The sequence below is a fragment of the Capronia coronata genome (genome assembly GCF_000585585.1).
Source record: "Capronia coronata CBS 617.96 chromosome Unknown acBCG-supercont1.5, whole genome shotgun sequence".
In the NCBI taxonomy this organism is placed as follows: domain Eukaryota; kingdom Fungi; phylum Ascomycota; class Eurotiomycetes; order Chaetothyriales; family Herpotrichiellaceae; genus Capronia; species Capronia coronata.
In genome coordinates this window covers 429784-452282 of record NW_006912897.1, presented here as the reverse complement: position 1 = coordinate 452282, position 22499 = coordinate 429784, and the positions used below count along the sequence as shown (strand labels likewise).

At 52.7% G+C, this 22499-nt stretch overlaps 7 protein-coding genes across 7 annotated transcripts; 3 read left to right on the top strand and 4 right to left on the bottom strand.

Annotated features, from left to right (window-relative positions):
* Positions 1–155: 155 nt before the first annotated feature.
* Positions 156–1358, bottom strand: A1O1_05855 (uncharacterized protein; the record flags this gene model as incomplete). The annotated part of the gene is made up of 1 exon (XM_007726739.1): positions 156–1358. The coding sequence occupies one exon, from the start codon at positions 1356–1358 to the stop codon at positions 156–158; it is 1203 nt and encodes a 400-aa protein (XP_007724929.1).
* Positions 1359–3890: 2532 nt separating this feature from the next.
* Positions 3891–8350, bottom strand: A1O1_05854 (BUB protein kinase; the record flags this gene model as incomplete). The annotated part of the gene is made up of 2 exons (XM_007726738.1): positions 3891–7193; positions 7325–8350. 2 exons carry the CDS (start codon positions 8348–8350, stop codon positions 3891–3893), a joined length of 4329 nt encoding a protein of 1442 aa, XP_007724928.1.
* A 1120-nt stretch (positions 8351–9470) lies between these two features.
* A1O1_05853 (40S ribosomal protein S4) lies at positions 9471–10453 on the bottom strand (the record flags this gene model as incomplete). The annotated part of the gene is made up of 4 exons (XM_007726737.1): positions 9471–9533; positions 9587–9881; positions 9965–10293; positions 10346–10453. 4 exons carry the CDS (start codon positions 10451–10453, stop codon positions 9471–9473), a joined length of 795 nt encoding a protein of 264 aa, XP_007724927.1.
* Positions 10454–10820: 367 nt separating this feature from the next.
* On the bottom strand, positions 10821–12018 carry A1O1_05852 (aspartate-semialdehyde dehydrogenase; the record flags this gene model as incomplete). The annotated part of the gene is made up of 3 exons (XM_007726736.1): positions 10821–11626; positions 11677–11916; positions 11964–12018. The coding sequence occupies 3 exons, from the start codon at positions 12016–12018 to the stop codon at positions 10821–10823; spliced, it is 1101 nt and encodes a 366-aa protein (XP_007724926.1).
* A 1297-nt stretch (positions 12019–13315) lies between these two features.
* Positions 13316–15241, top strand: A1O1_05851 (uncharacterized protein; the record flags this gene model as incomplete). Its single annotated transcript, XM_007726735.1, has 3 exons — positions 13316–13711; positions 13772–14905; positions 14972–15241. 3 exons carry the CDS (start codon positions 13316–13318, stop codon positions 15239–15241), a joined length of 1800 nt encoding a protein of 599 aa, XP_007724925.1.
* Positions 15242–16827: 1586 nt separating this feature from the next.
* Positions 16828–17678, top strand: A1O1_05850 (uncharacterized protein; the record flags this gene model as incomplete). Its single annotated transcript, XM_007726734.1, has 2 exons — positions 16828–17412; positions 17469–17678. 2 exons carry the CDS (start codon positions 16828–16830, stop codon positions 17676–17678), a joined length of 795 nt encoding a protein of 264 aa, XP_007724924.1.
* Positions 17679–19541: 1863 nt separating this feature from the next.
* Positions 19542–21623, top strand: A1O1_05849 (uncharacterized protein; the record flags this gene model as incomplete). The annotated part of the gene is made up of 1 exon (XM_007726733.1): positions 19542–21623. The coding sequence occupies one exon, from the start codon at positions 19542–19544 to the stop codon at positions 21621–21623; it is 2082 nt and encodes a 693-aa protein (XP_007724923.1).
* Positions 21624–22499: the final 876 nt, after the last annotated feature.

Below are 22499 nucleotides of genomic sequence, written 5' to 3'. Positions count from 1 at the left end.
AACATGTTGACAAACTAGTCCTGTAGTCTACCCGATGCTGATTATATGAATTAGGCAGAGACACATCCGCCGTGTCGTCTGATAGACCAGAGTCTTGTGACAGCAATGCCCTCGCTGAAACTCAAAGGTCAAAGTCGGCAGACAACAATTCAAGATCACGCCGCCCAGTTGATCCCTTCAGTCTTGCCAGTCTCAATCCCACCGGCACCACCTCCAGATATAAACCCGGCCGCATCTTGAGCGGGAGTGTGAGCGAGACCATAAGACTCGGAATGCTGACTGGTGAAAGCTGTTCCGTCCAGCTGTGGCAACGGCGCACCCATAGCAGCAGCAGATACTCCGATCCCTCCACCTCCACTTCCACCCACGGTTCTGCGAAACCCATCTTCCCAACTCGCCACGAGCGCGCGGATCGCTTCTTCGGCGATAAGCACGCCTCGGTTGATGTCTTCGACGCCCGTCCAGCCTGGGACATGCAAAAACGCGACTTTTCCCAGCCGCTCGAGGGCGAGTTGTTTCTTGCGGGTCTCTTCGGGCTCGCCGGGATTGAGGTTTTGGTTAGGATTCGATGATGCTTGCCCTTCAGGTGCGAGATTGGACTGGGACTGGAACTCGTTTGTTGCTTGAGATGGAAAAGTCGTTGATGTGGATGTTGTTATCGAAGACTGCGAGTCTTGGTGCGATGCCAATGACGGAGCTGCTTCTGCTTCTGCTTCTGCTTTCGCTTCTGCTTTTGCTTCTGGTGTTGACAACGCATGTCCGTCCGCCTCGGGAAGTAGGTGCGGGTGTAAATGCGGGTGTTTATACCGATGGGCATCGAGCCAGCGTACACTCAAGCTTTCGAAAAGAGCATACTCGCACAAAAACCGGCCGGCGTCGCGCGATAATTTCACCACGCCCCTTCGTCTGTTCTCTTGCGCCCTCGCCGTGGCAACTGCGGCAGCGACATTGGCGGCGGTGGTGCCTGGACCCCATATCGAGTTCACATTGACATTGACATTGTTGGCTTGTGACGACAAGGAAGAAAAGGTGGTGGTGGTGGTAGTAGTAGAAGTTGACGCTACCGAGTTGGTCTGTGGTACAGGACCCAGAAACCCTCGCTCGTTGAGGCCGGCTTCCACTCCGCGTTCCCATCTGCTCAGCACATCCGCTTCGTCCCAACCCACAAGCAAGACGTCCGGTACCCCTTCTTTCTTCCAGAGACTCTCACCATGGCTGAAGCCATCGGTGTCGTCGACGTCCTTTATCCGGTATCCGTCGCGATGGGCTCGGGTCTCCAGAGAATAGCAGTCACGTCCGCCTGCCACACCGATGTGCAGAATGAAGTCCGGGTCGTGTTGAGATATCAATGCCGGCATGATCTCGGATACTGTGCCGTAGGAGACGCGAACGGGCGATGGATTGACTATAATGGTAATTTTATATGCTGCCGACTTCGACGACTTCGACGACTTCGACGACGACGGACTGGGATATAGTTCGTCAGGAAGAGCGGAGGCAATCAGCCATGACGGGTTGATGAGGAAGGATTTGAAAGGCTGTTCAGGTGCATGTTAGTAAACCAGCCATGAAGCGATCTAGGAAAGATAACGAGGGCGTTCAGGATTCCTTCAAGGCGCGGCGCTTGACACAGCGAATTGGACAGACAACGGTGCAAACGTCGCATCGTCCTTCCGTTTGTTCGACCCCTCAACCACGTATCGCAATGAGTTGAGCCCGGGGGTTCTTCTTTCAATCATGGAGGCTCCCAATCGAGACCTAACAGTAACTCGCGAACGAGCCTGAGGCTTCACTCCTCGAACATGGTGCTAAGAGAAATCGCCGAAGAGACATGGGTCTATGAATGAAGTACCAAGGGAATATTGAAGCGCCATCGAAGGGAGTACGCAAGAGAAACGCCATAGATGAGACTCCAGGGGACATAAGAAGAGAGGATTCACCTACCCCGAAACCTGTAACAAGGACTTTGACCTCCCTCAGCGGGGGCGCATCCTGGGAGTCTATCGTCCCGAACGGCGCAGCATCATCGGTCAAGCCTGGCGGTGGACTCGGTGGGCCGGCGTCACCCATATTTTCAATTTTATGTTTTATATGTCTTTGATTTGGCTTTGGTACTCGAAGGTCCAAGTCACTCGTGTCCTTTGCGCGATTCGATCGGCGAGGACTCGTCACGGCCGTTGCGATTTCCGATTCGGGGGTATTTCCTGGCGGAGATTGGGCGTGATGTGGCTCGTTTGGGTGGCGCAGATCTCGAAGCAGGTGGTATGAGTCCGCAATGTCGAGAGGGTGTAAGATGCCCTTCTGCGTTGTACGTCGTCCACTCTCTTATATCTTTCTACCCGGCTCTCCCGACCACGGAACAAAGTGTATAGGTGTGTCACGAACAGGACAATCCTCCCGGTGACGATATAGTCAAGCGAGAAATGCCGGAGAAAAGTGACCACCAAGTTGCCCGTGTCAACAGCGGCAGTAGTCGTAACGACGAACGAGCGCAGCAGTCCCAGTATGGAAATCGATATCAATCCTAAGCATCCCGTTCCGCGAGTTCGACTGCGAATATTTAATCACCCGGCTCCCCCCTGGTGTGTCCCTCGTCGCTGGCGCGCGCGGTGCATATGCTCGCTAAGGTAATGGAGGCAAAGCTGAACGGTCCGGTGATTCTGTATTGGATGCGATAGCTGAAGCACTCGGATGATGATGGACTTCGTAGGATGGTAGTTGGTTAGGCGCGTTCTTGGAGTGTTGGAGAGATGAAGGACGATGAGTCGCTGAAGGTGATCGATCGCAACTGATATTAGTCTGCTCTATCGCTTGACAAGACCACAACGGCAGACCGGGAGAGGATGTGTAGGGTAGGGTAAGGTAGGGTCAGCTATGTGGTACCTCAGGTCAGTAGGTAAGGTGAGATGGTCTGACCTTCACCCGGGTTCGTTTCGGAGATTCAACAATCGAAGATGGAAACGATAGGATTGTACGTAGTAGTACGTAGGAGGAGGAGTAGGTGCGTTAGTTACTACGTAGTAGATGATGAGGAATGGGGATCCCCGCTGCGAGTGAGTGGGACAGATATGGGATATGGATACTGGATACTGGAAGTTTGGATGGGGAATATGTCTATAATACTACTATGGACTGGACCGGATAACGATCGGATGGAAGAGCCGAGCGGAGTGGAACTACCTCTTCTACCTCTATGTACGGATGAGTGCCATACGAGTAGTACACGGCCTCCTCTCGAGTTCAATGTCTTGATTTCCCTTGCTGGCCTGGTTTGACCTTTGTGGTGGTCGACACTCGAGAGTTGATATCAGTCGACGACGATAGTTGATCTACTTACTTTGTGCTACAATCCTGTGATAGATGGATGGATTTAATGCATGGCATTCCCCATCCAGCCAGGTGACTGCTCGTTCCACTACATCTGGCAGGACCTACTAGTAGTACGACTGCAATGGCTGTCCCCGGTTTCGACGTCGTGATGAATCAACACCGTGTCCAAACGAAACCATGGACCATTCAAGTCAGAACGACCAAACATATTGGAATTCATGTTCCACCTAGCGGAAGCTCCAGTACCCTGTGGTATCTATCTCAAGGTCGGTACGCCATCTGAATGAAGTATGTACTCTCAACACCGCCAACGCCTTGCTCGCTTCAAGCTTTGATATGGGCACAACGACGACCACCCCTGCATAGAACATCCAACTCAACTCAACTCCGCGCCATTCCACGTGATGCCATGTCGTCCAGTCCAGTCCAGGTACTTGTCTGTCCAAGTCGCGCATGAGCTGCCCATCTGTCGAATCCAATCCAATGAATCCGAAAGAAGACCGACGGCGGCAACGACGACGACCAGAACGACGAACACCAACGCTTGTCAACATTGCCAGTCACTTCGCAGTAACCAGTCTCTCCATCTTCCTCAGACTAGCTCTCAGATCGCGGCCGCCACGCTCCCCTTCCTCCATCAACCACTCCTCCATCTTGACCCGGACGCGCTTGAGGTTTCTCTGGATTGGCATCTCCTCCCTATCGACGACAGAAGCAGGATTCAAGAGCACCGCAAACACCTCCGTCCAGAGCTCCTTCTCCCAGTACCGCTTGAAGTTCTCTTTCAGTCTCCACTCCTTCCTCTGTCCCGGGCCCAAACCGCCGCCGCCGCCGCCGCCGCTCAATCCGGCTGCAGCAGTGTTGTTGGCCGGCACCGTCTCAATGTACTTGCCAAACAACAGACTATGGATGACGCCCGCCGCGCCGTGGTAGTCGATCTGCCATTTCCACGGCCGACACTCCCGAATCTCCGCACAGTCCTGCGCACACGACGGCCAGTCGGCAATGAACTGCGCGTGGCCACGGAACATGCGCACGTCAATGCCGCGGCCGAAATCGATCAGTGTCAACCCCTTGCCATTCCAGCCGTGGCTGCCTGCCGGGTCGAACGGGCCGGAGAGCTCGACAGAGGAGTCAAAGCGGACGAGACAGTTGTCGCCTTTCAGATCGCCATGCAGGATCCCCACCCGGTGTAGGTCTTCCAGCGTGCGCAGCAGCTCCACGGCAAACCACATGGCCAATGCCTCGTCCAGGCCTTCTGCCGGTTTGCCGGCTTTGACGTTCTCGTTTCGGGCTAGGTTGACCAGATCCAACAGCGTGCCTTGCGGACTGTACGACAGCACTATGTACGCTTCGTCGCGGTACAGATGGCATTCGTGCGCCAGGATGATGGACTCCATGCTGCGCGACGCGGGACCCAGACGCTGACGGACCAGGCGCAGGATGTGGAATTCCCAGACAAGTGTACCGGGTGGAGCTTCGGTTTTGAGAGCCTCGAGTTCTTGACGGCTCGATTTCGTCGTTGCCAACTTCGGGCTGATGTTTTCTTTGTCATCGCTTTCGCCGTCGACGTCGCCGTACACGTCCTCATCCGCGATGGCGCTCTCGCTGGGATTGTAGCTGTCGACCAGGTAGACTGGTGCAAAGGCTCCCTCGCCCAGTTGTCGCTTGACCGCATAAACACGAGTACTTCCTGGGAACTTGAGGATGGGCGGAACGGCCTTGTTCGATGTCTTGTCGCTCTGGCTCTTTCTTGGACTTGCCTTGGCCTTGCTCTTGATTAACTTGTCCCCATATGACTTGAGAGCCTGGTAGCGGTTGTACACCTGATCCGAGTGGTCATGAAATCCGGTGTAGGAAGACAGAGGTGGGTGGACGGCAGCCAGGATTTGCTGGCGCACGGCCTCGTCACAGGGGTTGCATTGCAGGTCGGCCACAATCGATCCTTTGTGGACTCTTGAAGGTTGGAGGATGCGCTTTTCAGGAGATCTGTCTGGAATGGCAGGAGTTTTGAAGACACTGTCGTCGACCTTGGAAGGTGTCCGACTCTTCTCAGCCTTTGAAGATGCAGCTGAGGTTTGCTCTTTCGTCTGATTGAATGCCTTCTTGGGTCGTGAGACCTCGGTGTCCTCCTCCTCTGTGGCACCAGTCTGAGTGAACGTTCTCTTAGTACAAGGGGCGGGTGTGATGGGTTCTTGTGGACTGCTTAACAGGAGATCGTCTGCCGTCACCCTGAAAGGGCTCTCGAATTCATCTTTGGCTGATCGGCTAGGGGTCTTGGAGTTGAAGTAGTCTGGATCATTGAAGACGGTCGAAGGGGCAAGCGAGCTCTCCGTTCTCTCCACAATCGGCGTCATGAAGGGCAACTTGTTGTGAGCAACCAAGGCTGGATCCCGGTAGGGTCGGATGGGGGTGGGCTCATAATCCTCCGGTGGCAGTGGGATGAAGTGAGGTTTGTGGGTAATCTCTGTGAACATGTCTTCAACCGGGGTGGTCACGTTATTGTGGTTGTTGTTGTCGTCCTTCTGAGAGGTGTTGTCGTCGTTTTCCTTGTCCTCTTTGGTACGTTGTGCCATTCCTGCTTCTGCCGGTGCACCTATGTTTGCGCCCGCGCCCGCGCCCGCGCCCTGATCCTGCTCACCCTGGATCTGGCTCAGGTTTGTATCTTCCTCATTGTCCTCGTCACAAAGATCACCAGCAAGCATAGCAATGGCTTTGGTGTCCATGTCGTCAAAGCTCCCACCGACAATGGCAGCAATGGCCTGGGTATCAAGGCCTCCAAGCCCGGAAGTTTGAGTGGGATTCTGACTTGACGAGTCCATGCTCTCAGTCAGATCCTCACTCAAGACACGTCGATGTTTGTTCTTGAGCTTGGACTTGCCTTGACCTTTGCTTGATGACCCTGACACCGTTCCTTTGTTCTTAGTAGAATGCTTAGAAACTGAAGCAAGGTGAGGCACGTGCTTGCTGGAGGTAAAGTCAGACCAGGAGGAAACAGTGTCAGCTTGGCTTTCATTCTGGCTCTGCGTGCTGGTGATGTCGTGCTGCAGCGAAGACGCGGTGTCCTCCCCAAACTCACTACCAGGCTCAGACACGCGACCAGTGCCGGTACTCTCGCCATCCCCAGTGGTACTATATCCATCGTCAACGTCGCCCTCGGTAAATTCGGCGTCGTCGCCGCTCTGTGTGTCGTCTTTCGCTATCTCGGTTCTACGGAGTGGCTGGTTAAACATGTCGTATATCTCATTTGTAGCTGCTTTGGAATGGAATGTCATGGTGGGTTCTGCCGTGCCGGAATTCTTTCTTTTCAGCTTCCTGCCTGTAGGCGATTCGAGCCGTGTCTTAACAGTCACAGTCTCTTGTTTGACCTCTCTGATTTTGAGCTTCTTTTCCTTCTTGGTCGGGTTTTGTGACTGTCGTGCTATGCTTGGCTCCGGCATTCCAACCATAGATTGTGTGGATACATCATGTATGCTGAGACTGGGGGTATCGCTGTTCAGGTCGATCTTTTGCCGAAAGGATTGGCTCAAATTCTCGACGTCTTCTGGCTCTTCTGACCTAGCTGGTTTCGATTTCGATTTCGATATCGGCTTTGGCGAGGCTGAGACTGAGACCACGCTATTTCCCGACGTGCTTTTCAAAGGATCAAACGACGATTGAGGAGATGGCTTGTCGGCTCTCCAGCTCTTCTGTGCCCAGCCTCGCGACATGGCTCGAAGCTCTTCGAAACTGAACTCCTCATCGCTGTGAGGGGGGTAAATGGCCTCGATGTTGACGTACACCCGCTCTGCCCGGCCGGTACGAGGATTGACAGCCTCACTTCTCTCTTTTGAAGCCTGTGATTGCTGCCCAAGCTCCCGGGACTATTGCGCAGAAGACGGTTAGTAGGTGCCTTTTGGAAAACATGTATATGTGTATGGTAACAATACAGAAAAAGAAGATTGGCATTGAATATTCATTCCATCCTAGATGCAGAAAGGAAGATCAATCATACCGGGTCTTTGAAGATCTCCATCTTGGGCACCGTCCCAACTTTGCCACCTGCCTTCAATTTCTCCCCTGCCCAAGGTCGGGCCTCGATTGTGTTCTCCTTCTTTCGTTCTCTCATTGACCCAATACTATCCCAGCCCTTGGTTGTACTGGCCGCAGCATTGGTCGGTGCAGGGGCGGCACTATCTGCATCCGAAAAAATGGCCATCTTCGGCTTCCCAGTACGTGCACTCGTTCCCGAGGTACTTCTTGCACTGGATTGCTGGCGAGCTGCTTGTGAATCGTCACCGTGATGGGCGGATGCGAAAGGATCGATCTTCGCGGCCAGCGCGGGTCGAACTGTCGGAAGAGCCGGCGAACTTGGTTCGTTGTCTGTCTGTGGCCTGGCTTCGAATCGTCGTTGGAATTGGCCATATTTTCGCACGAGTCTCTCCGTCGGCCTGGCCTCCTTGTCAATGCCCATCTTGTAGACTTCATCTGCCTGTAACCATCTGCCAGCGCTCTCCAACCATGCCGCAAATTCCTCATAGAACAACCCCAAACCCTCGCCGATCCCATGACGCGAAAGAAAGGCAAAGGTCTCTCGTGGACTGTCGGAGAAGAAGCGAATATAATGTAGCCATAGCTTCAGATACCGTGGGTCATTCTTGTAGTGGGGAGACATAAGGAAGGCTTTTGTCGCGCGCTCAAGAAGAGGCAGCAGTTGTGATTGTGGTGTCGCCTGCGCAGATGGATATGCGTTCAGCGTCCATTTCACATATCGGTCGTAGATATCCAGAGGGTCGTCTGAGTCTGCTATTGATTGAAGCTCAATTTCATATTCCTGCCGGATGGCGTCATTGAGTGTCTTGGTCTCTTCCAATGTTGGTAGCGTATTTGCCCCGACTGCTTTGCTTGTAGGGAGAGGCGATAGGATGGAGGCCAGCTGCTTTGCTGACCGTCCTCCGGGCAAAGACTGGATGTTCTCCTTATGGGTCTCTATTATCTCGAAATTGATGAGGTCGTTATCCGTGGCCGTCGGCACGGCCATTGCTGTATTACGACTGCAGTGACTATTATCTCTGCGTTGTTAAGATGTTGTCGCGAAAGGAGTATATGGAAAGGAAACAGAGGAGACGATGCAATGCGACAACTTGAATCTAGACTGCGCAACCTGAGGAAGATGATCAGATATATCCGCATCGGGGAAGTCTGTCAACAAACAACGGCCTTGGCATTCAACGGCGGGTCCGATGTTTAAGCGAACGCTGGCAGTACCAGGTTGAGCATCTCAGTCGCCTCACAGTGACCTTTCTTCTGCTTTATGAGTTATTACAGTATTCTAGTCAAGCCTAGAGATGGTGCTTAGTGCTTACAGATACGATTTGGGCTACGAGAAGGGCATTATACCCTTGTTACCTCTGCCAAAGTGTGTTACCATCTCGTTGTTATTCACTCTCAGCGGCCCGTCATACGAGACGCAAAAGGCCATGGTCAGTTAATGCAACAGACAATGTGAGGATCAACTAAGCCGTCTTTGCAGTCGCAGTATGCTATCTGGTGTCCTGAAGCTACTTGCCCTAGAATCCACCTCGTCGGCCAGTGTACAAGCTGAGACTGCGCAATATTTATATAATGATTGGGTTCATATTACCCAGCTTATGTACCCTGGAAGAATGGGCACTGCTCCCGACAGACAACACACACAAACGAGACGTCAGAATGGTCTGGTTGCTACAGCCCTCGCAGACATTCGAACTTGGGCCACCGTCAATAGGGTAAGTGGCATTTATGGGATATTACACACAATTGCACGAAACATCTGCTCGTATGGAGCATATGATGCGACATTAGCTCTGCATAACACCTTCGACCAGCGGTGCTGGTCAAGCAGGGTATTATCATATGGGACAGTCAAGTTACAACATGATTGAGAGTAGCCAGCAGAGGAATGTACGGAAAGGAGAGGGAGTCTGGAGGTTTGAGAGTGTGGGTATCTTGTTTTCCCATTTGACCCAAGTAGGGTGGAAATCTTGACTTCATTAGCCTCCTAGCACTGGATGGCTGGAGCTATGATCGTTGTGCGCAGCACGGCTATCTTCATGCTGTCATCCTAAACACCTTTTGCCTCCCCAGTAGCTGCATGATAGTTTCAAACGATTTGAAACACTCTACGCTCTGGCGCTGGCCAACTGAACAGCCCGGCGACGATCTCTCTCTTCGGCGATAGACAACTGTAAAAAATGTTAGCAAGGAACATGAATTCCGTGATTGATCCAAATCGTACCTTAACACCCTTGCCCTTGGGCAGAGAAACCCATGGCTTCTCCTTGCCAATGATGAAAACGTTGCTTTCCCGGGTAGCGAAAGAGTTGTCAATGGCATCCTTGATGTGGACAATGTTGAAACCACCATCGTGTCTCTCACGGTGGGTGATGACACCAACACGGCCCATGTTACGACCACCAGTAACCATGGCGATCACACCAGTGTCGAATCGGATGAAGTCAGTGATCTTTCCCGTGGTGAGGTCGATCTTGACGGTGTCGTTGACCTTGATGGCCGGGTCGGGGTATCGGATACTATAAACCCATCAGCTTTCCTCATCACAGATTTTTCCAACCAAATCTTGGCCCAACGGCTGATAGACGCAGGCAACACTTACGTGCGAGCATCATGCGTAACCAAGTATGGGATTCCTCCTTTGCCGACTTGGACTCTCTTAACCTTGCCGAGTTTGTATTCTGCCTCGGCTTGTTCGATGCGGTGGACGGCGAAACGACCCTTGGTGTCGTAGACCAGACGGAAGTGCTCGCCAGTCTTGTCGATGGAAATCACATCCATGAAACCCGCCGGGTAGGTGATATCAGTGCGAACCTTGCCATCGACCTTGATGAGACGTTGCATCAAGATCGCAGTGGTCTCACGGTTGTTCAGCGAGTACTTGAGGCGGTTTCGAAGGAAAATGATCAAGGGGAGACAGTCGCGGGTTTTCTACCATCAGGTTAGCAGGTTGCGACTTTCGACTTCGAACAATTGATCATACGTGAGGCCCAGGAGACGCCTTCGGGGCGTAGGCGCCCGAGAGCTTGTCCAACAGCCAGTGCGAAGGCGCACTGAGGCGTTTCTGATGCTTCTTTGGACCGCGACCCATCTTGATCTAATGTTGTCTGAAAGGGATACAAGTTGTGTCTTGCGAACTGCGAGGATCTAGGTAATTTTGAAAAGTGCAGTGGTAGCAAGTGTGCCAAGATTTTATTAAACTAATCCTGTTTGGGCGGTTCAGTCAAAAGACCATCTATTGGGTCATTTGAAATCATGGAGTTCACTGCACCAGACTGCACTGCAGTGGGAGCCGACATCCACATCGACTTCAGCTTCTCCAGAAGGTCTAACACAACTGAGCAATTTCAATGACAGCCACCCAGAATGATTCGGTATGCTTCTAGTTAGATGAAGCAATTTTTAGACATGGCTGTCCGGCAAGCCCCTTCCTCGCCTTCACAAATTCACTGCGATTTCTATATCAGGCCTTGGATGATGGCAGCCTCCGCATTCAGTATCGAAGACCCTGCTGCGCCAATGACTGTATTATGGCTCAATGCAGCAAATCGGATGTCGAAATGCGACCCTTTGGCGGTCTCGCGAACTCGTCCCACACTGACAGCGTAGCCACCCGAAATATCTCGGTCAAGTCGTGGTTGAGGTCTGTCCGGTTCGTCAAAAACAACTATGGCCTTCTCTGGGGCAGATGGACATCCCAGCTTCTGCGCATCCGCCACATATTCCCTCAGGGCTTGTTTGACTTGCTCGGCACTTGGTGGCGGTCTCTGTTTGAACCTCAAAGAGACGAAAGCCATATGACCGTCCGTAACACCGACGCGTGTGCACGTGGCGCCCACCGTGAGTCCTTTCTGCTCCTCAAAAGCTGTTGCTTCTGAGTTGATGGAGCCGAGAATCTTCTGTGCTTCTGTTTCGAGTTTGTCTTCTTCGCCGGCGATGTATGGAATGACGTTGTCCATGATATCCATGCTTGGAACTCCCGGGTATCCAGCCCCTGACACTGCTTGCTCCGTGAAGACTTCGACGTCCTCGACGGGTCCAAATTTGGCTTGCAGGGCCGCAAACGGTATCACTATGCCAATAACGGCGCAGTTGGAGTTGCAGACTAGAAACCCCTTCTTCAGGCCAAAGTGTTTCCGTTGATGGGGGATGAGACCTAGATGCGACAAATTGACCGTAGGCACCACGAGAGGCACGATCGGATCTCTTCTGTAATTCTTTGCATTGGAAAAAACAGGAAGCTCGGCCTTCAGGAACTCCATTTCTGGAAAAGGTCAGTTCTGAGTCGTGACTGGGATGCTAAGTAACACGTACCAACGTCGCCGGCGACGTCGCTATCCAGACCAGAGAAGACCAAGTCGCAATCTGTAAAGTTGCTGGCTTTACATTCTCGGACCTCGAGGTTGGCTAGTTCTGCTGACATGGGTCTCGCCTGCTTCCACCGCACAGCATCTTTATAGAGCTTTCCGGTAGATCTTGACGAGGCTCCGACTGCTTGAAGATGTAGCGTAGGATGGTCGGCTAACAGCAGAATGAATCGTTGTCCGACAGAGCCTTGTTACATCAGCAACGCGATCTTATAAATGCATCAATGATCATACCAGTCGCGCCTAGTACGGCACATTTCTTCTTGCCTTGTGACTCTTTTGATGCCATGTTGGAGGAGATTATTTTCTTAAGTTTTCATGCGCCCAATTTCCTACCTAGCTGTAGGGTCTCGGCTGACAGCAACCTGGCCTCCAAAAGTTGAATGCAGTCGGGCGAGCCTTTTAGTCTTGTGAAGCTTGACCGCAGCAATAATGGCATCAAGACGAGGCGAACTTTTTGCGTTGACTCACCGTTGAAGTGGTCAAGGGTGTTGCACGTGACGCTCTGGCCGCCATCGGCGGGAGGCAAAAACTTGCAGCCTTGGCGGCTCGAGCGAAGCAACTTGAACTTCAAGTTGGACCCCACGACCACTGCAGTAGTGGCCTTGAAACGCTGAAATCTTCTCCGGCCCCAGGACACGTGATTACTCATCACCGCGGCGTTCGCTCACCTGTGCGCCACCTGTAGGTAGCACCTTAGGTACACAATAATACTGTGCACACCGCTCATCTCCTCTGACCAGCTTACTTCTCATAAGCTCATCACTCATCATCACCTTCGTGGTTGTCGCGAGGAGAATATTAGGGATACGTACCTCCTTTGGAGCCTTCAAATGAAGACGCCGTAGTACTACTCAAGGTCCCACAGAGGAAATTGTCCGCCATCCTCCCTTGTGGATGACTAATCACCGGCCGTAAGTAATAAGCGGCCCCCTGGGACTCGGATGGAGTCGCGTTCGAAGCCGGGGACTCGGATTCATCCACTGCCGTGAAGATGGTAAACTCCTGATTTAGGTGGTTTAAGCCTATTAGTACTAGCGGTTAAAAAGGCTTGTACAACTAGCGCCTGCTTGTTCTGCAGAGCTAGGCTGAATCACGCCCAAGTCCCGGTTTTATGAAAGATTCACCGGGACCTAGGCCACCCGCTGGTCCATGTGTTGCAGAAGATTAGAGTCTGCCAGTGCAGCAGCGCGCCAGCGAAGTGAGATCGATTATTGATTGATACATTGCACGCGACATGGCAGGCAGACCAGGTGCCTCCGAGCCGGCATTGCGGCCTTCCCAGCATCCTTTGGGAAGTTGCAGTGCTGATGAAAGATTCGCTCCCATGGCCCCAAGTGTCCGGCTCGCCGTCATTCGTCCGTTGCAGACGTCTTACGGATCAAAGTGCCAGTGGTTGGTAACACGGAGGCCTCAATGTCGCCGCATTCGCTGGACAAGTGATGACCGTTGAACAAATTAGTTCCGGACCCATCCGGCTGATGGATCGATCAGTCATGTTTATTCGGATTGTTCGTTGACTTTGACAGTGCGTTCCCCGGTTTCTCTTTTTTCATTCCTACCTCCGCTTCAAACCTATCGGTATCATGCGGCTTTCCCTGCTCCTGGCTGTTCTCCCCGCGCCGTGGGTGACTGCATCGTGGTTCAATGCCTACGATCTGGGTTTCTATGGCCTCTATCCTCGTCAGCGTTTCCACTCGGTCGACCTTGAGGCGCCCTTGCCGAAGATAACACAATGGGATGCACGATGCGATCCGGGAAGCCTACTCTTTACACCGAGGGGCCCGGCCGTCAAGGGCCAGGCACGGGGTCCGGTCATGCTAGACGCGAATGGTCAATTGATATGGATGGACAACAACCAGTTTGAACAGTCCATGAACTTCAAGGTGCAGAGATTCAAGGGAGAGGAATACTTGACATTTTGGACCAAGACCGAGAAGCATAAACGCCCAAAAGGTGTTCCCAAGAAATCTTATGTGCTTGTAAGCCTGCGCTTCATTTTCCATGCGGTGTTCATGGAGGCATTTCTGACGGTCTCTTAGCTTAACTCGTCCTACGAAGTCGCCTACCGAATATTCCCACATGGCCAGGGCCTCAAAGGAGACTCGCACGAATTTCGCCTCACCCCGCAGGGCACGGCGCTCATTACGATATACCACAAACATAAAGCCGATTGTACTGAATTGGGGCTGGGCAAGAGTTGTTGGATCCAGGATGGTCTGTTCCAAGAGATCGACATCGAGACGGGGGAGATGCTGTTTGAATGGCGTGCCTCAGATCACATCCGCATGAGCGATGTATTCAGCAAGCCTAATATGAAGGATGGACATGGCAAATCGAAGAAGGACGCCTTTGACTTCTTCCACATCAACAGTGTGGACAAGATCGACTCGGGAGACTATATCATCTCCGCGCGATACATGCATGCGGTGGTGTGCGTCAGCGGCAAAACGGGCGAAATCCTGTGGCAACTCGGCGGCAAGAATAACGATTTTGAAGATCTGAACGGCGCGACTGATTTCGCATGGCAACACCATGTCACGTGGCAGGGCAACGGTACGATATCTCTTTTCGACAACCACGCCAACAACGTCTTTCATAGCCCATCCAGTCACAGCAAGGGCATGCTAATCCAACTCGACTTGAAAAATATGACTGCCCGCCTTTTACAGACATACGTGCACCCAGATAAGATTCTCAACGTATCCCAGGGCTCCGTGCAGGTGCTTCCAGAAACTGGCAATGTGCTGGTCGGGTATGGCAATTCGCCCACCTACATCGAGTTCTCACGGGACGGTCAGGTGCTGTGCGGCGCACATTGGGCACCCTACTTCGCCTATGAGATCCTCGACTTCGGATTGGTCAAATCCTACCGTGTCTTCAAGAGTCGCTGGGTCGGAAGACCGAAGACCGTGCCGGACGTGAAAGTCAAGAATGGGAAGGTGTATGTCAGCTGGAACGGAGCCACCGAGGTCACAGGGTGGAGGTTGGAGATGGCCAAGTCAGCGGAAGCCAAAGATGACGACTTCGTGACCATTCAAGAGTTGAATCGCAATGGCTTCGAGACAAGGTTCTTGCTTGGCAAGCACCATGGCTATGCAAGAGTCGCAGCCTTGGACGCTGCGAAGGGTGTAATGGCCTATTCAGCTGTTGTCAGGGCGCATCGGTCTTCATCTGTAAGTATTGTCTCCCCTTCCGTCTGCCGATTTGACTTTGCGCGTTTTTATGCTAACACAGCCCAGGTATTATTCTGGACGACTCTACTCCTTATGTTCGCCTTCGCCAGCCTCGGTTTCTTGTTTTGGAGGTTTCCCCGACTTGTGCGAATCCCCAAGTTCGACCGATTCCCCAGGCTTGCGCGGCTCCCTCGGTTTGCGCGATCCCACCGGCTTCCGCGTCTTTTAAACCTATTCGACTTCCGAGCCCGCTCACGATCTGCTGCTGTGAGGAGCATTCGTGAGTACGATCACGAAGAAGCAGACCCTCTGCTACTGGACGAAAGAGATCCGTGAATGCGTCTCCCTTCGCAATCTGCGAAACTGTGCCTTATGACACTACCCTACGCACCCTGGGCTTGTTCCAGAGAAGAGGGCAACGGCCTCGGAGAAACGGATCAACCATATTGAGCCATGTTTTCATGTTTGGCGCACACATTGGTGGTCATGCAGGAGGATCGTCGAAGGGGTATTCAACTTCATTCGGTCAGAAGCATGGAAACGGCGTCTCGCAGCTTCGCCATGGACGCAGCTCCTCTCTCCTCAGGTCCAGTCGGCAAGGATCGCATGGCGTGGTCGTCGTTGAGCCTTTTGCATGGCGTTTAGTGGATGCCTTGGGAATACGGCAGCTTTTGATACCCATCTTGGTTTGGAGTCAATGTCATTTGCACGAGATGGGATACAGTGTATCAAAAGCGCATTTTTGAGCCTGAGCGACTTTAGCAACAGAGCGAGCTTTGTCGCCACGATTCGGCACCAAGGGGTGCATTTAGGGTTTGCATGGGTGTATGGGTTCCATGCAGTGCCCGGGTACATGGATGTACACTGTACAGTATACACAGTCGGGATCGTCTTCACTCCGAAGCATTACGACACAGAGAACACCAGTGAGAAATGATACTCGATCTGCATCTCCATGAGGTATATATAATATCGGACAACCATCTCGTACAACTCTGATCTATACTGGCCATTCATCTGATAGCTGTTTCGAACAACTGAATACTACTGCCAGCCTTTCCGGCGTCGAGTCCTGTAAAGACCGATGGTAACGCCGCTCCGAGAAAGAATAGCATTGGACTGACACTGGGTAGGTGTAACTCTCTTCTTCCCCAGGTCACCCACCGGGCACATAACAGTAGTTGAATCTTCAGCGCGCCATGACCGTGACCAAGACCACAAGACCAAAAGCTGTGATGACCAAAGGCTGTGCAGTGTAGTGCAGTGTTGGTGGGTTCTTCGGGGTTTATGCAATCCGTCGTCCTCTTATCTCCGTGTCCGACAAAGTCCATTCATTCTCTCCCCCGCCTCTGCTGCTGCTGCTGCTGCTGCATATACCGAACACTCGTCCACTGGAGAGGAGAAGTGTTCGTGGTCTGCGATGATGGAGAGAGAACAATAATTCTTGTGAGTGGCAACTTGCGAATTGCAGCTGAATAAACACCGGTACCCACTGCCCAAGCCTAGCTTTCTATACTGCTGGTACGGTTGCTGTGGTAGAATCTATACAGTTGCTGTGCCGGGATTTAGACGGTTGCTGTGCTGAGAGATCTAGCTGTTCAATCCCGGCCCGACGCAATAGGCAATCGGTACGTATATCTCGATACAAGTCTCTGACCATTGCGCGGAAGTAAGAGGGATAAAGGGTCCCCCGGGAGACGAGTCGAAAGACTCGAAATAGATGAGAGTTTTGTACTAAGCGAGAGAAAAGAGAGAAATACACCGTATCCTCGAGTGGTGGGGTGTGTGCACCTATACCTTCCCATTCTTGACTTTCACGTCCGGCACCGTCTTCGGTAGAACCCAGACCAAAGGAAGGGAGGCAGTCTTCAAGTTCGCTCTTCCATCGAACAATCTGTCCGACACTCCCAACAGCCACAGCCATGACATCCTGGGCCAGACCGGCATTCGCCTTCCCATCGTCCTCGTCCTCGTCCTCGTCTTTCGACCCCAGCTCGCCTCTATCTGTGTCTCCCGCAGAAACGGCCCTGTTGGTGATCGACTACCAGAACCTGAGCATGGCACGGCTCGGCGACGCCGGACCCAGCGTGGTCAAGATCGCGAGCCAGATGCACGACTGGGCCCTCCAGCGCGGCATGAGTGTGTTTCATTGTCTGATCGATACGGCTCCAGGCGTGCGTCCACCGGCTTGGAGCAAGTTGGCTGGGAAATGGAAGATGTTTTATCAGGAGAAACTGGCCAAGGAGGCCTGGTTGGGCTGGGAGGTTGAAGGTCTTGCGCCGAAGGATGACGGTGGTGAGACTGGGAAGGATACTGTTATGAGTAATATTAGTGGCCGTGCGGGCGGTGGTCCTGGTTCTGGTCCTAGAATTGCACCATTCGATGCTGGCGGTGTTGGCGTTGCGATGGGGAATATCAATAAGCCTGGGATCTTTGAGCACGCAGAGGCCCAGACCCAAGCTCAAGCTCGAGATCGAGAAATAACCGTCCTGCGTCAACCGGGACTGGTATCAGCGCTGGAGTCAGAGGGCTCTTGGAGATGCTGCGCACTCGAGGCATCAAGTCACTTATTCTCTGCGGGATCACCACGTCAGGAACGGTGTTGAGTACGGCCCGCGCCGCGACGGATCGCGGTTTCATCGTCACCGTAGTTGAGGATGCTTGTTTCGACCTCGTCCCGGGATTGCATGCCATGCTGGTCACACATGTCTTGCCGACCACGGCGCATGTCGCGACGTCGGGGGAGATCAGGGATGCGTGGAAGGTTCTTTGAATTTCTGGATCGCTAAACGCAAAACAGGGACAGCAAGGTCTGGGGTTTTGTAGAGCATCTTTCTGCATGGCACGGATAGCGGAACAGAACGGGAAGTTGGAAATGGGAAATAGGATATGGATGCTTGCCTGAGTGGCTTGGTGAGAAACTGTCGCATACCTCTTATTGGCAGAGGCCTTTAGATGACCATCAGTATCATGACTTCATGTGGTGTTCAATACGATCGTCGAGCGGCTCTTGGGACCTGACGCAATCGACGCCTGTTTTCAGGACTCTTCAGTGGTCCGGCCATTCTAGGATGGAACATTGTACCGTTGTGATCTTTGTTGTAAATTGGTACCTCAGAGAATGATGAAGGAGTGTCTAGGAATCTTCGCGCCAACGTGACCTGAAGCTGCTGGCCGGGATAGGATATAGCTGCGTAACGCTGTGCTTGTGGCAAGTCCCCGGTCATGGCAAGCTATGTTGACTTCTCGAAAACTTTTCGTATTAGCCACTTGAGCAAGCAGTTTGGATACGGTTAGAGACCGGTTTGAGGCACTGCCAGCTCCAAGCTGGAAACCCATTTATTCGTGCACACATGCGTCCAGATTCCTTCATCACCGTGGGTAGAAGATCCAGCGCAGATGGAGAAAGAAGGCTGGGATGCTGCGAGAACAGTTCGAGGATTTGGCAGGTTTCTGCGTCCCTAGTTGTTTTCATGGCCCAACCACCTGCATTTTCGGGACGCCGTCTTCGGCTCAGAGCCTGCTCCCCATAGTAGGCTGTGTGTGGCCGGTGAGGCTGTGCAACGAGTACATGGAACATGCAAGGATGCAGGCGACTGACCCATGAGAGGACCTTTGGGTCCTTTTCATAGTTCGAGCAGCACCTTATCAGCGATGTAGCTGCGCCTGTCTCAGAGTCGCAATATGCAATGCACACTGTGAAGTAGTGATGCCCGAGTCAGGTATCGTCGAGCGCTGAAGTTCATAAGCGCCCTTGGGCGTCCAACCGGCGTCTCATCTGGCGAGACCGACCAGCCAGATACCTACAAAAATCAGAAGACACAATTTTGGTGCTTTATGTGTGTGCATATAGGCTGAATATGACCAGGCTCCAACGTCGGTATGGCATATTCGTGATCGTGATGGCAGTACGCGAAGTGTTATTTCGTACTTGACATGGCTTTGTCACGTATGAGAACCCAGCTCGTCGGCCCCCAAACGTCTGTAGCTTCCGTTGCAGGTAGGGCTTAGGAGAGCACTGCTCGAGTGTTCCCCTGCGTTGTTAGGAGTTTCAGAGCACGTACAGGGAGGGTGGAATGGCTTCGACGCCGTTGATTTTGTGTAGCATCGATGCAAAGTAGGAAGAAAAAATACGGTTGCACTCGAGGTTCAAAGTAGCTTCGTCCAGCCGCCGGCAGCCGGAAGCCCGCTTCCCCGATAGGCCGATGCACCGACCTTGGCATCCAAATTGGGGGCCGTCTCTTCAAGTTGAAGTTATTACCCTAAATGCTCCTCAGCGTCAACTACTACTCTGCTCATGGCTTCAAGTCCGCGATGGCCCCGGCCAGAGTGAAGCTTGAGCGCCAGGGAAGAAGAATAGGGCGTTACATCCACGTCGCGCTTTCCACATCGAGCGGGAGGATTGAGCAGCTGAATGCTCTCATCTAGGAAAGATGCCTACCCCTTCTTATCGGCTCGTTGTTGCGCGCTTCGAAGATGGTAAGTGGCTGATCTAGCGCCGAACAGCGACAGCATGCCCTGCCACTCTCTGGGTAGCTGGCCTTGTAACCGGCTTGCTCAGCCTACAGCGAGAAAGAGCTTAAAAGGCTGCATTGCTGCAATCCTGGCATGATGGCCACCCTTCCTGGTGTGCGCCATGGCTTCCCCTCGGAAACGTCAGTACTTGACTCCTAAGAGCCGTTTGACTGCTTCATACAGTGCACGAGCGTTCAAACGTACCCCCCCGTCAACTCCTGATGGAGTACTTCACAAGGGGTACGATACTTCCTGCCCTACAACTCCCGGTTTGACCTGGGACGAATCCCCGCCAGCTACAGAGGACCCCCCTACTCCAAACTACCATTCTGATACGGATGATGGTGGTGTCTTCCTCCCCGGTTCGCCGCTCGCCACTCGTACAAAGGGTACAACCGTCCCACAGGGCCCCATTCGGGCCATACCTGATACATCTCTGCATGAATTGGGCGATAATGATCATGACGATGACGAGAAAAAGCCACACCCAGGTCTCAAGCGTGGTCAGTTATATCCGCCAGAGCGCAAGGGATATGGTCCAAGAGATGCCAGCGATGGAACAGCTCAAGGCGGACACTCGCCCAATGCGGCTTCTACCTTAGGCTCCAGCGTTGACTCGAAAGAACCACGTTCCTGGTGTGATAACCCTTCAAAGCTATCCATGCTCACGACCAGACTCCAGACCGAGGAGTTTTTCACGACAACCGTAAACGGGAGGCAATCCAACCCGGCACTACGATCGACTGGCCAGTACTATGCTGCTTCTAGCACGTATACGGCAACTGCCACTACCTCGTCCGATGCAAATACCGTCAAGGCCGAAGACCTTACATTCTGGTCTAGCCTGGAACCCGTAGCTGGGCCGACAAGGGAGGCCAATACACCTATATCAGCTCTGAACCCTGTCAAGCAGGCAATATCACTGACGACAGTATGGGGATTGCCCACGATGCTTTCGAAGATTCTGCCCATCGATACAGTTGACAGGCTGCGAGCTGATCCATCCAAATGTGTGGCTACCAACAAGACCAACGGCGAGAGGTGCAAGAACAAGAATGCTGGAGGGCTGACCGGAATCCAGGCCAGCAATCTGTTGGGAGGTATTTCGTCACCCAAGCGTCCATTCGACCATTCTGCTGTTGCACAGCGCATCTCAACACTTGTGGGCCAGGTTACGTGCCGACACACGCATCAGAAGAGTGCCCAGACTCTCTTGAAAGAATTGTCCGCCTCTTGGTGGGAGATTGATGAGGTGAAAGCCATCGATGCACACGAAGCCAGAGGCGCTGCCAGCATGGCCACCAGCATGATTCAATTTTGGGTTGAGGCGCTAATGAGCCCTCTGAGCAAGGAGATGAAAGAGATGAGCCAGGAGGATCGTGACTCCGTGCACCAAATCCTTGCATCCTCGGTTAATGTTTTCGATGCCGTTCACAGTCAAAGATTCTCCCTTCCTGGACAGACCACTCGAGCCGCCACAACAATCTCAGTTTCGAGCAACGCTGACCACAGCACTCCTGGCGGTCATGCCACCGTGTCCGTAGTCGAGCATCACGCCAAGGTTCACGCAACATCCAAACTCTCGGATCACCTCAACCATAGCTTCATCAAGTATGAGGGGTCTATGAAGACCAGGAATATGTCTGCCGCGGAACTGATTCGCCAGACACTTGTCAAACCATTGACTCCGACTGACATGGACCGCAGCGGGTATATCTACATGTTCTGGCATCCAGGAAACTTTGGATACGTGAAAATCGGCCGTGCCAAAGACGTCGCAAGTCGACTCCGGGAGTGGAGAAGCCAGTGCAAATACAACCTTGAACGACATCTCCCGCAGGAACAAGGACTAGAATTGCGAGTCCGACACCTGCATCGAATTGAGTCCCTCATCCATGCCGAACTGAAAGATTATAGGGTGTATGAACCCTATTGCAACGCTTGCAAAAAGCAGCATGTCGAGTGGTTCAAGGTGGCTGAGAGATATGCTATAAAGGTAATACTCAAGTGGCTTTCAAGTGCTGACTCCTTGTACTCGGGAAGACGTTTCGCCATATCACAGGCCCAGCTCGAGCAGCTGTGCAAGGTGACTGAAGAAGATGATCTCAAACCGACCCTGCCGCAGCGGAAAGTGAAGGATCCAAAGGCCGGCTCCAAACCAGGTCAGCAGAGACGTAGTCCCCGCAGAAGCAGTCCTTCATAAGGACAATTGTCTGCTCGGGGAGGGATTGTACATTGCGTCGCACGGGATGAATGGATGGGATGAACGGATGGGATGAATGGATGGGATGATGTGGACGGGATGATGTGGACGGGATAAGGTGGATGAATTGTGGGTTGAATGTTGAATGAATTATGAACGCCATCATCTGATGTCAGGAGCAACGGTGCAACAAAGTTATCACTGGCAACTACTAGTAGGGTTGCCTTTGTGTGATGCTGGGCAAGTGCAAGTAATATCGTGCAGAAGCAAGAGCGGAATTTTCATACCGGACGCCAGGACAGGGTTTTGCATCATCTATAATGAGCCCTGAATTAGACAGTATATAATGTATACTGGGAATAGGAACCACGTCGTTATACTATAAGGAGAACACGCAGTTAGGCTCCCTACCAAACATGAAAGTGGTTCCGGTAGCATGTAGACCGGAAACTAACACCTCACTTCACGTCCAGCGTTGGGCGAAACAGTTCCTTGCAGTGGTTGTAACAATGTCGTCGAGACGTCTTTACTCCGTACCTACGCCTATCACAATATCAATCTTGGTCACGGCGGAGTACAGTCAAGTCTCCAGGTTACCCAGACTTTCGTCGAGTGGACCATTCCATCATCTCCGCTTTGGTTTGCGGATACGGGGTCTCCAGGGTCGGGCGGAGACCGGCATGCGTGACCGTCAGCATAGCTTCAAGGTTCATCTTTCTACAGGTATCATATATCACACGACCTCAAGGTGGATCGACACCCATGCCGTCAACACACTGGGAGTCTGGCCCCGTTCAGTGTCCTCATTCCCTTTCCCCGTTTTGTTCCCTGCCGGCGGGACTTCTCTCCTAGTTTGTACGACCCGGGCCCCCAAAC